General features: G+C 35.8%; 2 protein-coding genes across 3 annotated transcripts in view; one reads left to right on the top strand and one right to left on the bottom strand.

Annotated features, from left to right (window-relative positions):
- The window catches only part of rab2a (RAB2A, member RAS oncogene family), a 39,320-nt gene extending 36,220 nt beyond the window's left edge, over positions 1 to 3,100 (bottom strand). The window contains exon 1 of the mRNA XM_059343980.1: positions 2,900 to 3,100. Within this exon, the coding sequence (XP_059199963.1) occupies positions 2,900 to 2,945 (46 nt within the window). The 5' untranslated portion in view covers positions 2,946 to 3,100. The remainder of the gene's footprint in view (positions 1 to 2,899) is intronic.
- Positions 3,101 to 10,615: 7,515 nt separating this feature from the next.
- The window catches only part of ca8 (carbonic anhydrase VIII), a 23,784-nt gene continuing 17,503 nt past the window's right edge, over positions 10,616 to 16,896 (top strand). The window contains exon 1 of one of the 2 annotated variants that reach the window (XM_059343975.1): positions 10,616 to 10,918. In XM_059343975.1, coding sequence (XP_059199958.1) covers positions 10,846 to 10,918 — 73 coding nt within the window. In that variant the 5' untranslated portion in view covers positions 10,616 to 10,845. The remainder of the gene's footprint in view (positions 10,919 to 16,896) is intronic. The other variant, XM_059343974.1, reaches the window with a different exon arrangement.

The raw sequence follows: 16,896 nt of genomic DNA, 5'->3' as shown, positions 1-16,896 counted from the left end.
TCAGCAAACATCCTCCAACAAAACTAACTGCTCCTTCACGTATTTGCAGGCCTGCAGCTTCGGCTATTATAATTTCCACATCTGTAGTGTTTGCCGGCTTTATGGCTTGATTATTACCATTTGGAAACTGGAAACTGGATAACTCTAATTTCTCTACAATATGGAAACATAAACAATTAAGCAACAATTTTATTGTTGAAACTAAAGAAAACGTTATTTTCTGAGATGTGGAATTCTAATTGCTCATAAAAAAGAATTATAATCTGATCTGCAATGCAATTGGAAAGTTTTTGCTGCAAAAAAGATGGTTTCTCTCCTCGCCTTTTAAGGAAGATTTACACTGGGAAATAACAAACAAGTGAGCCAACTGGGTTTGTGCTTGGCAAAAAATAAGGGTTGGAAACTTCCACGCTCTCTGACAAAGTCCCAAACGCTTCCTAGCCCAAGTTTAGACATGATATATGTCTATGTGGTGAAATCACTAATCTCTGCACTGTTATAAGAACTTATGTGGAGCTGGTTGGTTGTGGAGGGGCTTCAGTCCAGGAGAGAAAGGTTTGGAATTTTTTGGCAAGGCTCAGTGATATTTAGGAGCATTTGGAACACTACAGGTCACATAGTAACCAGAGAAAATGTTACAGCATGTATCTATCAGAGGTGCCAGATAGGGTTGGGCAATGTCTTCCAAATCGGAATATGACGATGTCCACAGTGAAACATCATGATGGACGATGATATTCTCAGCAAGTCATCCAATCATATGGGCACAAAACCCTCTACAGACGCTATATTAACCATTAAGATTCATCTTCATCGTATTATTTTTTGAGAAATTAGTGCATTACATAGATGGTAAAATAAGTGCATTCTTTGAGGTTTGAATTAATTATCTTCTACTTTAGATTAGTTGATGTGACAGCCCTAGTTTGCACCGCCTGTGAAATCAGTCCGTGCACTATTAAATTAATCAGAATTGTTATTTTTTTCAAGAACTTAATAAATGCCACTGCAAACACACGCTCAAGTTTAGGTGTGGGTGGGGCAATATATCGATTTTATATCCATATTGTGATACGAGTATAGATATCTAGTCTCTAAATCTTAGATTCTGGTTATTTTAAGTTGTAATATGGCATAAGTGTTGTCAAAAGCTGCATTATAGGGAGGTAGTTTGAACTTACCAGACTTTTCTACTGGTAGTATCATTTGCTTTGCCATCGATAAAGGTATTTGGTAACAAATATTGTGAGAGTGGATTTGCACTACCGCACACCTGTCAAATCAAATGCAACTCAACACATTTGCAGTGCACACATACGGCTCCAGGTTATTTTATCAAACAACGTTTAAGTGTAGTTGATGCCTGTGAAAACTAACTTGGTATTGCAACATTCATGTGATGATACTTGCCAGAAATAGAAAAATAAACCCTGCACACAGGACTGATCAGAGTATTTGTGGTGTAGACAAACATGTAATCATCCTGCACCTTGGCTGCATCCCTCTTCACCACTTGCTACTACAGATAAACAACAACAGCAGGCAAAACATGTTTCGCAATAACACTGTAGTAGACGTGCAGCCCACCACAGTGATCATCTAAAATAGCTTAACACATATGCACATCATGAATCTTTCCCTAATAGGTTTCAATAAGTTACACTCAGCTGTCTTGGTGTGGACTTCTGTGCTAAGACTGTAAAAAAAATGCATGAAAAATAAGATATTCTATAATAACGAAATAACAAATAATAGTCTGGTTCATTACATACTGTCTATGCACTTTATGTGTTCTTTATGCACACTGTTCATTGCACCTTATTTGTTTCATAGCACCAACATTTTTATACTGTATATTCATATTTATTCTGCACTGGAATTCTATTCTACTCCTTAATACATACTCCTTCTTTAGATGCTTTATATTTTATTGTATTTTTATATTTTATTGCTTGAAGTATGCCAAGGTTGTTCTTTTTATTTAATTGTCATTGTCTCTGTGTGTAATGCTGCTGCTACACTGTAATTTCCCAGCTTGGGATAAATAAAGTATATCTATCTATCTATCTATCTATCTTGTTGCCATCTTTAATGGAAACACCTGTTTGGGTGTTAATAGTATATTTTGGCCCAATTGTAAATAATAAGACTGCATGATCCATTTCCACTCCACCTGAGCAGACTGCTGTTAACCCAGTCTGTTTTTTTTTTTGTTTTTTTAACACTGGTGCTACATCATTATAATACAGCAGTGTTGCAAATGCACCTGCAAGCTAACTGAGCAGGCCGCTCATCACGACAGCCAGCCAGCCTTAACATTTGGTCAGAAATAACAAGTGCTCTACGCCATTTTAGGGGAATATTAAGGCTTTAGCTTGACGTTTTGGCCTTCTGTGAGGCTAAGAGGCTAAGCTAGTGTACACTATGTTATTATAAGATGCATCCAAAACAACAAGAAAATGCTATTATGAATATATTTTCAGTGCAACAACACTTAATAAGTCGTTATCATGCTGCTGTGACAGCTGTTTGCTTTTTATTTAGTGAAACAGCTGATGCAAAGCTAGGCAGCTAGCATGGTTAGCATGCTATGCTAACACCCCCACCCCTGGACGCAAACGCACAATAGGCCCAACTGTGTCAACAACTGCTACAGCAAAGAAGAACAGGTAAAATATTATATTAATTCGCCTTTGTGTGATTTTCTGACACTGTTGGAGGTGTTTAAAATGTTATAATAATATAATAACACAGTAGAATCGGAGCTGTCATCCCACCCCTTGCGTCTCTGCTTTTACCACGTCATTGGACCATCCAACACTGCGGAAATACAGAGTTAGCTTTGATGCTAACAGAGTTAGCTCGATGCTAACAGAGTTAGCTTGATGCGGCAGCTTACCCGTGTCTCCGATGATGATGTATTTGAAGAGGTACGCATACGCCATGGCCCCTGGTTTGTGCAGTCAGCTGTCTCGACCGTTAACACCTTTTTTTTGTTAAAACCAACCGTGAACCGTGAGGGGAGAAGCTAAAAAGCTAGCTGACAGCTTGTTAGCCTGTTTTCTCTTTCGGCGTAGAGAGGAAGGAACAATAAACAGCCAGAGCCTCGGCTCTACGTCACACGGTGACCCCGCCCTCGCCACGCTACAGTATGATGTCTTCAGGGTCCCCTCGGAAAAAATCAAGATGTATTTCATTAACGCCGTTTTTTTATTGAGATAAATATAACTATGAGTCAGTTAGTGGGTGTTTTTGTCGGTGGTGGGGAAAGTATTTAGCTCCACTACTTAAGTAAAAGTACTTATACCACTCTGAGTTTACTCCACTACAGTAAAACTCCTGCATTCAAAACTTACTTAAGTTAAAGTACAAAAGTACCAGCATCAAAATGTACTTAAAGTATCAAAAGTAAAAGTAATCGTTATGCAGAATGGCTCCACACAGATTGTTTTATATATTCTAATAGATTATTATTATTATCAGTGGTGGAAAGTAACTAAGTACTATTACTCAAGTACTGTAATTAAGTACAATTTTGAGGTACTTGTACTTTACTTGAGTATTTCCATTTTATGTCACTTTATACTTCTATTTCACTACATTTTAAGGCAAATATTGTACTTTTTACTCCACTACATTTAGCTGACAGCTTTAGTTACTTTACAGGTTGAGGTTTAACATAAAAAAACACTAAATTTAGGTGATTAGACAATTTTTAAAATAAACCTCAGAACAGAATATTAAGTAGTCAATATGAGCCCTACCTTGAGAAAATTAAAACGCTGTATACATAAATGCATCATTAATAATAATCTAATATAATATTTGGAATATATAAAATGATCTGAGCGGCTCCATTCTGCATAACGAGTCTTTTTACTTTGATACTTTAAGTACATTTTGATGCTGATACTTTTGTACTTTCACTTAAGTACATTTTGAATGCAGGACTTTTACTTGTAGCGGAGTAATTTCACAGTGTGGTATTAGTACTTTTACTTAAGTAAGATATCTGAATACTTTTTCCACCTCTGATTATTATTGATGCATTTATGTAAGCGCTTTAATTTTGTAAAGACAGGGCACATTTTAACTACTTAATATACTATTATGAGTAAAAAAATAAATGTCTAATCACTTTTAATTGATCATGTTTTATGTTGAATCTTGACATGAAAAATATGATAAATTTAAAATGATTAAGCATGTTTATATCATTTAACCACATAAAAGTATATCAGTTAAAAGGTGCCCTACCTTGAGAAAATTCAAACACTGCTTACATAAATGCATCACTAATAATTAATTAACAATTATATACATTTTGGAATAAATATAACAATCTGAGTGGGTCCATAATTTTACTTTTGATGCTTTAAGCACATTTTGATGCTGCTACTTTTTTTTACTTTCACTTCAGTAAGTTTTGAATGCAGGACTTTTACTGTAGTGGAGTAATTTCACAGTGTGGTATTAGTACTTCTACTGAAGTAAGGGGTCTGAATACTTCTTCCACCAATGCAACACAAATATTTGATTGTAGGAGCTAGTCAACTACTGACAAAAAAAACCCAAAAACATTATGTCACAAAATGATTGAAAAACTCTTACAAGCCGAAAATAACTCTGGTGGCCTCTAGTGGCTACATTTGTCATTGCAGTCATTAACTCAAATTTGGTCGGTAGAGGTCGGTCAGAGGCTATTTGACTGTTAGAAACACCATTTTGAGAACACAGCTTATGAAAATACAGTTTAAAGTGAACGATTTCTCTTTACGTAGCTGAACTGTAGTCAAGACCAACTTAATTTAGTCCAAGTAAGGTCCAAGACCAGGTCAAAAAGGCAGTCCAGACTGATCCAGAGCCATTCCATTCAATTCAATAGGCAATAATGTCTTTCCAATGCTAATACACTCATCGAGGAGTTGCAGTAAGATCGATCAATGCTCAAACATCAAACTAATCAGTAATGTGCACAGTGAATGTTCATTGCAAACTATGAAATTTGAGTAGTTCCATGTAAATGCTGATAAGTAAAAAATATCACCTTCAATATAAACTTTAACTACATTAAATTTTGTGTAACTGGAAGAAATGGTCGGCACTATTTACAGCTAAATGTGTGTTGGACATTGTCAAAAAGAAATGTTTATCTTGTAAATGTATGATTTTGATCTATGGTTTGACTTATACTGACATAGGTAGCTCAAAGTAAAATAAGACTAATTATAATAACTATTATAAAAAAAATAGAAAATTCTGGAAATTGTGAAAGTGATGAGATTCTTCAGAGATTTCAAACAATTAATACTAGTAATGTTATGATACTATATAATATACAAGGAGCACACCTACAACAAGCATTCCTTTACAAGTATTTATTTATACAGCAACCTATGACCTTTAACCTCAAAATGGACCTGGAATTTCTCGTCTCGAACAGAAAGCATTTTTGGCAAAACCATAATACCTATCATTGATCCGACTTCACTTTGAGCATCCTGAGTTCTTCCTGAACGTCTATATATGTTTTTTTTAAGAAAAATGAAAAAATAGCTTTGTTAGAGCGATCTGAAAAACTGTTAAGTAAGCTTTTCTACAGAAATCTCCCTGCGTTTTTAATATGGGAGCCAATGAGGCTGTTGGTGGTGTTGGTGGATCATCTGTGCGTCCTACGCCCAAACTATAACTCTGACAGCTTTACCAGAGGACTGTGAGGGAGAAGACTAATTTTCCTACGTTTCTATGTATAAATTATTTCTGTAGAGTGGAATTTGCGGCCTGGAGCGCAGTTTTAAAATTTAATTTTTGACAGTTTTTTCTCTCCCTCTACACTCTGGTGATGATGTCACACACTGTGACACGAACATTCCGTGCAATACACACCCATTATAATCTCAGAATTTCTCCAAAAATGATCATGGTCATTGAACAGGGATAGATAAAAAACTATATGACCTATCGAAACGTGGATTAATACACCGATACACAAGACTTGTGTCTACTGTTTAAAGTTTAAATGGAGTCTCTAGGTGAAATTATGCCGGAGAAGTAGAGGTTTAAAAAACTCCAATTATTGTTCTTTTTCGCTCATTTTTTTGGCTGTCCCACTCACTCCAATGCAAAATTTTGGGCAGTTTTTTGCAACTTATGTTGCGAAAAATTCGTATTCCGTAGAGTAATAGCAAAAAAAAAGAATAACACACTGATCCCGATCAAACCGCACATTTTGATATATAATTTGTAACTAACTTCTAAACTAGTAGCAGGACGAAATTGTGTCCAGAAGAAAAAAAAAGAAAAATGATAGTGTAATAGCTGTAGGGACCAGTGCCTTGCCCCGTGGCCCTAATAACAACAACAACACATTATAAATACAAATGGCAACAGTTAAAAAAAACAAAAAAACAGCAGCTATAGTTAAAGCTGTAATGGCTCATCATTTCCTGCAGGGAGAAGCAAAGGGCTGTGTGTGTGTGTGTGTGTGTGTGTGTGAGAGAGAGAGAGAGAGAGAGAGAGAGAGAGAGAGAGAGAGAGAGAGAGAGAGTGCACATAAAAAAAACATTGCCAGAGTAGTCCCTGGAAGGATTACCATTCAAAACATGCAACAGTGAGACTTTGTAGCTACAGCATCATTTAATGACCATATTATCTTAGTGATAACTACACAATTTTTTTTCTGTCATATTTTTTTTATTTGGTCATTCAGGAGTATGGAGCTGGAGGTGTGGAATGTGGGAAATATTGGTAGCGTGTTTCAGATGGATTTATCCTCCCTTTCTGCTTTCTCTGCTGTCTCTTTTACACGTCCATAGACTGCATCAAATATGAATATATTCTCTGTGAAACCAAAGGTCTCTGAATAGCCCAAATTAAGTTAAAAAAAGGTTGCTCCCATCAGCTGACTCCTCCTAACTCCTGGCTAATACAAAAAAGGGGAAAAGAGGCCAACCGACGTTGGCGACTCCTGCTGGAATTTTGAAAGGCCCATCCGGATCAGCTCCACCGGGCAGACCAGGAGGTTTCAAACTGGTTAAAATGGTTTCAATTTCGGATCGACTCCATTTTTGGAGCCAGCCTTAAGTTGCCAGTCGAGGAACTGCAGTTTTTGCCACTTCTGTAAGGGCTTCACGTCCCAGCTACAAGGTTGCAGCTTGCACCACCCAAGACAATTATTTTTTGGGTTAAAGATCTACAAACAAGCCAGGGCATTTTTTCCTTTATCTCAGAGTGATTAGGGTGCAGCCAGACGTTTCTCCAGCACTGACAGTATGTGAGACAACCAATCTGTAATCAGAGTCAACTCTACTACAATTGCAAGTTGGCAAAACCTGTCAGTTTGGATATTTGACATGCCACCTATAGTACAGTTGAAGTTTGGTCTCTTGAAAAAAAAATTAAGTAAGTGCATAAAGCGCTCATTGAGCTATTACTTTACTTCAATCATACTTTTGGTAACACTTTACAATAACTAACTAAGTAATGTTTATAGATGGTTTATAGACCAGTTATTAAACATTTACAAAGTGCTATACATATTTAATCTTTAAATGTTTTCAACCAATTTCTTAAAGGTATATGAATAATTTCTAAGTCATTAACAAACTTAATATTGTGTTAAAAATGTGAAAATGAGTGCAACTAAAACTATTAATAAACTATGAATTATAATTTATTGGTTTGTTAATGGTAAAGTCAATATAAACTTATATTAATATACCATCTATTTGCCATTTATAAATGATTTAGTTAGTTAAACATTAATAAATGATGTATTTATCATTCTAAAAGGCCTATTTACGGTTTATAAATGATGATTAAACATTAATAAACTATCTGTTTACCATTTATAAATGATGGTTATTGTAAAGTGTTGCCATACTTTTTATTAATTGATGAATAAATTCCAATGGGTGGCATTTGCACAAATGAGACAACACACACCCACCTGTCCCTGTACGTGTGAACTTCACCACTTGTTCTGCTTTCAGTTCCACAGAGTGGAAACAGGGGAGCTCGCCTGCATTTAGACGGCTCTGAGGACAATTTCCTGATAAGGAATGTAGGGCAATTAACACCAGCAGCCTGAAGGTTATGGATCAAGAAAGAAAGAAATGAAGCAAGGAGGAACAATAGGGGACACACTGTAAAAAATGTCTGTAGATTTTACGGTGAAAAACTGCTAAACCATGACAGTAAAAGACCGTATAATGATCAATGGGTTAATTCAATTTCAGTCACAATGAAACACAATGTATGTATATTTCAGCCAAAACAGTATTTTTTACAATTAAAAAAAAAACAAAAAAACATTACTCCACTGTAAAATACACTGGCACCATGTTCATAGCAAAAATATACTGTAATATATATACACAAGCCATCATTTTTGCATTTATTTTTTGTAAAAATACTTTTTCTCACTGTTAAATGTACTAAACACCATATCTCTAACAGAAATATACTGTAATATTTAATGGTAAAATCTTTAATTTATGCGGCATTTATAAAGTATTTTCTTGTCAATTATATGGCAGAACAGCGTTTATTTTGATGGAAAAACTTTTTATTTTTTACGGTAAAATATGGAATAAAAGGGCAATCTTGAACGTGAAATCAACAGTGCTTTACCGTAATGTTACAAAAAGTTGCACCGCATTTATTACGGTAAAGTTCTGGCAACCACAGCTGCTGGTTTTTTACCGTAAAAACAACAGGTTTTTTTTTTTATAGTGCATGAACTATTTTTCCCTTTTGACTTTTTGCAGACACGGTTGTACAAATAACTCAAATAACAAATTAAATCTTATCTAACCATCAGAAGCTCTAAAATATAACCATGCTTACATACAGACACTTTTAGTATGTGACCACTGAGTTTCATGAGAACCTGTGCCAAAAAAAAGTGAATGTGGGTTTGATTCAGTCTTCAGTGTGTCAGAGTCAGTAATGTGCACAGTGAATTTGAGTAGTTCCATGTAAATGCTGATAAGTAAACATACAACCTTCAATATAAACTTTAACTACATTACATTTTGTGTAACTGGAAGAAATGGTCGGCACTATTTACAGCTAAATGTGTGTTGGACATTGTCAAAAAGAAATGTTTATCTTGTAAATATATTATTTTGTTCTATGGTTTGACTTATACTGACATAGGTAGCTCAAAGTAAAATAACACTGATTATAATAACTATTATAAAAAACTAGATTTAGGTTTAGGTTGAATTTTTTTGGGTTGAGCTTTTAGCGTTTAAATTTTTACCGTTTAAATTTTTTTAGGTTGAATTATTTGCGGTTGAATTTTATGAGGTTGAAGTTTTTGCAGTTGAATTTTTTGCGGTTTAATTTTTTGAGGGGTAATTTTTTGAGGTTTAATTTTTTGCGGTTTCATTTTTTGAGGTTTAATTTTTTGCGGTTTCATTTTTTGCGGTTTCATTTTTTTTTTAGGTTAAATTTTTGGCGGTTCGATTTTTGGCGGTTAAATTTTTTTAGGTTGAATTTTTTGTGGTTAAATTCTCTTTTAGGTTGAATATTTTTGGGTTGAGTTTTTAGCGTTTAAGTTTTTAGCGTTTAAGTTTTTAGCGTTTAAATTTTTAGCGTTTAAATTTTTTTAGGTTGAATTATTTGCGGTTGAATTTTATGAGGTTGAAGTTTTTGCAGTTGAATTTTTTGCGGTTTAATTTTTTGAGGTTGAATTTTTTGAGGTTTAATTTTTTGAGGTTTAATTTTTTGCGGTTTAATTTTTTGCGGTTGAATTTTTTGCGGTTTCATTTTTTTAGGTTCAATGTTTTGTGGTTTAAATTTTTTTTTAGGTAGAATTTTTTGCGCTTAAATTTTTTTAGGTAGAATTTTTTGCGGTTGAATTTTTTGCGGTTGAATTTTTTGCGGTTCAATTTTTTGCGGTTCAATTTTTTGCGGTTTAATTTTTAACGTTGAAAAACATTCAGATACATAATTTCAATGCATAAATATTCAATGCTAGAAATTCAACATATTTTTTTATTTCAAACTCCGATGACACAGATTTACTTCCATACCACTGAGCTTCACGAGAACCTGTGCCAAAAAAAGTGAATGTGGGTGTGTTTCAGAGTTTTTTCTGTCCATCTTGAAGTGATCAAGGTTGGAGAACAGTTTGGCCTTTAAACACTCTCGGCCTGGCCTGTTTTCTCTACCGCTGCTGTTTCCTTCACCCAGAGGTGGCTGAGCTGTGTGGCCTCCAACAGAAACACCAGCATGACCTTCCTGCCAGCATTCCTACACACACACACACACACAACACCAGCAGGGCACCCAAAACAGCAGGAATAATGATAATAACATGATAGAAACAATTAAAAACAGGTTATTTTACTGGAGCACAGAGGGAAGAGAAGGGAATCTATGATTATTTAGAAGAAAACCTGAGTGAGAGAGTGAGCACACCTGCAGTCTGCAGAGCAACAGAGAGACAGAGAGAAAGGAAGTAAGACAGAGAGGAAGACAGAGAGAGAGAGAGAGATAACAGAGAGAGAGAGAGAGAGAGAGAGAGAGAGAGAGAGGAGGAGCAACAGAATAAAGAGAAACACAGAGAGGCAGAGAGCTCCACACACATCAGTTAGTAGCTGTGAGAAGACATAAAAGAATAAGAAGAAGGAGAGAATTTAAAGAGAAGAAACTCAGAAAAAGAGACATAAAAAGAAGAAAGAAGTGAACAGTTGGGGGAGTTTGTTGCTCGGCTGGGAATCCATCCAGCACTCGAGAGAGTTTGTGTCCAAGTAAACGGACAAAAACCAGTGCAACTGGAAGTGTACTGGGAGGACGGACTGGTTTGTACCCACAGCGAGCTGACTGCCAAGCATCATGGCTGACAACGTGAACGAGGAGTCGGATTATAACCCGGGGAAAGATGAGCTGGACTGGGGCTACGAGGAAGGTAGGCTGCTCCTCATGAGGAGGGATGCTGGGAGATACTGGACCTTAACTGGTCTACAAAGTTAGAGGTCCAGTTGGGATTGAAAGTGGGACTAGACCCAAAACTGTCATCTAGTCTGCATTTACTGTTTATTCTCTTATACATATTATAGCTCCTGGTTGTGTGTTACACTGTAAAGATGTCATGAAGTTAGTACAAACAAATATTCAGTGGTGGAAAGTAACTAAGTACATTTACTCAAGTACTGTACTTAAGTACAATTTTGAGGTACTTGTACTTTACTTGAGTGTTTCTATTTTCTCTAAATGTATACTTCTACTCCACTACATTTAGCTGACAGCTTTAGTTACTTTTCAGGTCAAGATTCAACATAAAACATATGATCAATTTAAGGTGATTAGACTTTTTTTATTTTATCAAATCTTATAACAGTATATTAAGTACTTAAATGAGCCATATCCTTACAAAATTAAAACCCTGCTTACATAAAATCATCAATACAAATAATGTAATAATATATTTAGAATATATAAAACAATCTGAGTGGGTCCATTCGGCATAACCAGTACTTTTACTTTTGATACTTTAAGTACATTTTGATGCTGATACTTTTGTACTTTTACTTAAGTAAGTTTTGAATGCAGGACTTTTACTTGTAGTAGAGTAATTTCATAGTGTTGTATTAGTACTTTTACTTAAGTACGGGATCTGAATACTTCTTCCACCACTGCAAATATTTGTCTGTTTTGCTCCCTTCTTCTGCAGGATACTCTAATTCATATAACTGTTATTAAAAGCTTTTAAATGTGCTCTTTTTATTAGGATGTTCACACAACCTTAACTAATTTGTTTGGAATAAATATGAGAAGGTAGAAATACTATATGACATGTGCTGCACTGCGAACATCAACATTATGTGGAGAGCATTGAGTGCAAAACATCAGCGAGAATGATATCATATCCACAAAATATGCTGCTAAAATAAGGAACTCATATAATCACACAAACCTGCTCAATATGACGCTTTTGCTGTCATGCAATTTACCAATGCACTTCTTTAAAGTGTGGTAAAGACAGGTCGAAACAGATGCAGAAGAGGCCTTGATGTCCTTGGATCACACCCTTCCTATAATAACAGTTCATAGTGTCTTTTATTGAGTTGCAAAGTTGGAGGAGCTGCTTCTTCACGAAGTGTTTTCACAATCTTAACCCTTCATCAGGCGAAGAACTATATTTGGTAACTTCAGGTAATATTTTGAGAAAAAAAGTTGCAGATTTAAGAGATTTAAAGTGGGAAAAAAGCAACTTTTTTCTCCCAGATTCACCACTTTAAATCTCATAAATCTGCACATTTTTTTCTTGTAGACTTGCCACTTTAATCTAGTAAACGTTTTTCTCAAAATATTATTTTCGTATGTTTTTTTTTACACATTCTGGCAGTATGTAATATCCTCCAATCTTCTCTAGGGTTGAAATTTGGAATTTGCAAGTATTTCAATGAGTGTCCTATTAAGGGTTAAAGTGGTGAATCTGGGAGAAAAAAGTTGCTTTTTCCCCACTTTTTTCTTGCAGATTTGCCACTTTAAATCTCTTAAATCTGCAACTTTTTTTCTAGTAAATTTAAATTTTTTTATCTAGTGAATTTGCAACTTTTTTCTCGAAATGTTACCTGAAGTTACCAAATATAGTTCTTTGCCTGATAAAGGGTTAAAGGCTTAAACATTCCTTTAATGCCAGAAGTTAGACTCAGTCTCTCTGTTTGAACAAACATCACTATGAAGTGTAGTGGTTGCAAATCATCAGATGTCAAAATCAGCTCAGAGAAGAGACGAGAAGATTTGTTTTGAAACAAAAAATTTAACTGAGCCATGTTGCCTTTGAAAAAGCGTAATCTTCAGAATGAAACAGATCACTGTGTCAGTTCTGGAGAATGATGATCTGGAGCTGCAGCCATTATTATATTTGGATGAGAGAAAACAATCTGAATGCTTTAAGCCACAGTTCTAGTTCTTCAGCTCTGAGCCCAGGATGTGGTGACTGCCCTGCAGAATAGATAGTTGAGCTAGAGGAAGAGGAGCGTTTGAAGCTAATGGAAGCTTTATACCAGTAATAATTAGAACAGACTACATCCGGGGAGTCAGACTATGTTATGACCAATTATGACCAAGTTATGACCAAGCCAATTTTGGTTGGTTGAAGAAAATAACACTGTGTCTGTTTGAGACCTGAATACTTCTTCCACCACTGTAGTTAACTCACATTACAATCACACAGGCATTTACACCCTTTTTATTTATTTTTTTTTCATCATCATTTTCGACATCATTTCGGTTATTTTCTTAGAGGTGACAAAGCTACTCTAGAGCAGCTATTCTCAACCTTGGGGTCGGGACCCCAATTGGGGTCGTGAGATGGTTTCTGGGGGTCGTCCAATCATTTTGGAATTCAGCTCTGTCTCCACTGTGTTAAAGTGTTCATGTGTTAAGGTCTTTTAGTCTTTTTGGTCACTTAATGTCTTTTTTGGGTTATTTTGTGGGTTTTTTGGTCATTTTGTGTCTTTTTTTGGTCATTTTGTGTCTTTTTTTGGTCATTTTGTGTCTTTTTTTGATCATTTTGTGGTCAATTTGTGTCTTTTTTTGGTCATTTTGTGTCTTTTTTTGGTCATTTTGTGTCTTTTTTTAGTCATTTTGTGGTCAATTTGTGTCTTTTTTGGTCATTTTGTGTCTTTTTTTGGTCATTTTGTGTCTTTTTTTTGGTCATTTTGTGTCTTTTCTTAGTCATTTTGTGTCTTTTTTGTCATTTTGTGTCTTTTCTTCGTCATTTTGTGTCTTTTTTGGTCATTTTGTTTCCTTTTTTGGTCATTTTGTGTCTTTTTAGTCATTTTGCGTCATTTTGTGGTCATTCTGTTCAGTGAGTGGGGGTCGCGGACAACATGCATGTTAAATTGGGGGTCGCGACTCAAAAAGCTTGAGAACTACTGCTCTAGAGCCACAGAAAACATTATAAATGTTGTTTTTTTACAGACTATGTAATACTCCCCATGACAGGTAAGCTTATCCTTGTGTGTAAAAATTGGAAGACTGTAATTAATAGTCAATAGTGCATTTTTATGGCCAAACGAGATGAGAGTGAAAGGAGACACCATGCAGTGATTGTGGAAAGGCTCAGCTGGAACTGATTGATGTTAGTTTCAATGAAACTTTAGCCTCAGGCTACTCTGAACAGCCTGATTTCTTTTTGGATTGCCAGATTTTCATTAGATTTGTAAGAGAATATTGCACTCACTGTCATACAGTTACAGTGTGTCATGCAGTTATGGTGTAATGAGCTGGATGAGTCTGTGTTGGTTTACTTTGTCTTGTTTCTATTGCTGCTTCCACTGAGCAACAAGGGATGCTCTGTGAAATGATGAACTGTGATATCCTCCCTGTGAGTATACTGAATGATACGGCATGAATCAGACACTGATGCATGGCTTGCAAATACCATCCATGTCCTGTGGAAACCTTTTGTCCAAAAAGTAATGTTTTCACTCATGAAAAAAGTGTGATTGGATATTCTATTGACATGTACAGTAGTATTTAAAGTATTTAAACTTTTAAAATGATTTTAATTAGTTATTCCCTTCATGCTATCATGCAGTGAACAACTTAATGCATGGTAGATTAAAGACTTTCTGCATGACACTTGATATTATAAGTCTTATTATAAGGTTATCATCATAATATAACTGACTTAGTAGAGGAAGGACATAATGAAGTTAATTGGCATATTTGTGTCAAGACAGGAGAATTTAGAACACTCAACCAGGTTGGGCAAGCTCTCTACAGATACAGACACCACCACTTACTTCTAGTGGCTCATAAATGATTAGGAAAATCATTGTAACCTTCTTCTACACGCCTTAAGGCCACAAGGCCAAAGCCTCCTCATTGTGCCTTTATAGTCTAGACGGAATTGTCCAAAAAGTGAAAGTGAGGAGCATTTATGGGTACAAGTCAGGAACCGGCCTACGTTATTTATTTCAAGGGTGCTGAATAAAAAAAAATGGTTCCCAAGCAAAATTTTGAGTTTTTGACCTTCTCATTTGCATATCAAAATGGCGGCCGTTGGTCGTCGGACCATTTTCCCCTTAGTTTTTTTGTAAGTAGGCAATCAAAGATGAGGAAATTAAGTTTCTGGATCTATAGTCTAGAGTCAGAGCAAGGATATAGTGGAGGCTCAGTGTCTTTTTTATGTATGTATATATATGTATATATATATATATATATATATATATATATATATATATATATATATGCAAAATACCAACTTTTAAGGTGAAATTAAGCATTATTTGTGTCATTTTTTTAAGGCCGACATAAATATTCAATCAATATCACTTTTAAATGTTACAGTTGGTATTTTGCATATCTATGTATGCATAAAAAAGACACTGAGCCTCCACTATATCCTTGCTCTGACTCTAGACTATAGATCTAGAAACTTAATTTCCTCATCTTTGATTGCCTACTTACAAAAAAACTAAGGGGAAATGGTCCAATGACTGAGCAAGATGGGCAATTTGGTGGCCATTTGATACAAATTAGAAGGTCAAAAACTCAAAATTTCGCTTGGGAACCTTTTTTTTGGACTCAGCACCCTTGAGATATGTAAGGTAGGCCGGTTCCTGACTTGTACCCATAAATGCTCCTCACTTCTTATAGAAGGCCTTTATTCTGAAATCCTCACTGCCTTCAGTAAACTGTTGTCAGGGCTTTAGTTGCTGAGGAAAGAGGGAATGTGCCCTCAGCCTCTCTGCTGCAGAGCTTCAGCACTGTGTGTGTGTGTGTGTGTGTGTGTGTGTGTGCAGCTGCAGTAGGGAGGCGTACCGTTGACTTCATTTTCTCAGAGGGAGTGGACGGGTGTTCTGGGCTTTCTTGAACTCGATACTCCTAAATGTGTTTGCTTCCTCCTTTTAAAAACAGACTGGCCTCCACACATCTAACAGTGTCCTCATTGTGCTGTCGGAGGGATTGTGGTCAGCAGAAAGCTGAAGTGAAGCTAGACGAGAGTGTTCTTCTGCTAGTATCACTTTCTCTATTCTGGGTTTCTTCCCTCTGCCAGCACAAGAAAACTTTGTATTAAACTCTTAACCTAAGACAACTTCCACCCCCCTCTGTTTACACTGCAAAAAGAGCCAACTTGTATTTTTGTAACAGTGATTTAAGTTGGTAAAACTTGGAAATATAAATTACTGACATTTAGGGCAATAATGTAAGTTAGCACAACAAAGGAAGCCAGTTGTCTGCTCAAAAACAAGTTGGTGAGTTGTTGTTACTTATATCTTTAAGTTGGGGTTCACAACAAGGGACAATAGTTCTGATAACTCTTATTTCTTTGTTGGGAAATTCGGTCATTAGCGAAAGCTAGCGGCTAACTGATGCTAGCCGCTAACTGATGCTAGTGGCTAATTGATGCTAGCGGCTAACTGATGCTAGCGGCTAACTGATGCTAGCGGCGCAGCTTGTTACAGCTACAAGAGTAGTACCATTAGCGTATCAATGCTAACTCAAAATTAGGCATAGGGCCTACTTCAAGCAATAAAACATACAATAAAAAAAACAACAACAAAAAACAAAACAAAAAACAAACAAACAATAAATATCTTTAAGTTGGGGTTCACAACAAGGGACAATAGTTCTGATAACTCTTATTTCTTTGTTGTGAAATGCGGGAAAGCGGTGAAATTCAGTCATTAGCGGAAGCTAGCGGCTAACTGATGCTAGCGGCTAACTGATGCTAGCGGCTAACTGATACTAGCGGCGCTGCTTGTTACAGCTACAAGAGTAGCCATTAGCGTATCAATGCTAACTCAAAATTGTGGTCACAACATTAGCTGACATTTCATAGCGGCGTTACAATCGTGCCAATTCAGCACATTGCAGAAGTTAGCAGAAGTAAGGATTAAAAGTTATTACAATGTTAAATTATAAGTT

The sequence above is a fragment of the Centropristis striata genome, chromosome 11 (assembly GCF_030273125.1).
Source record: "Centropristis striata isolate RG_2023a ecotype Rhode Island chromosome 11, C.striata_1.0, whole genome shotgun sequence".
NCBI lineage: Eukaryota > Metazoa > Chordata > Actinopteri > Perciformes > Serranidae > Centropristis > Centropristis striata.
The sequence above is the reverse complement of the archived record's forward strand: the minus strand, read 5'-3'. Positions and strand labels throughout refer to the sequence as shown.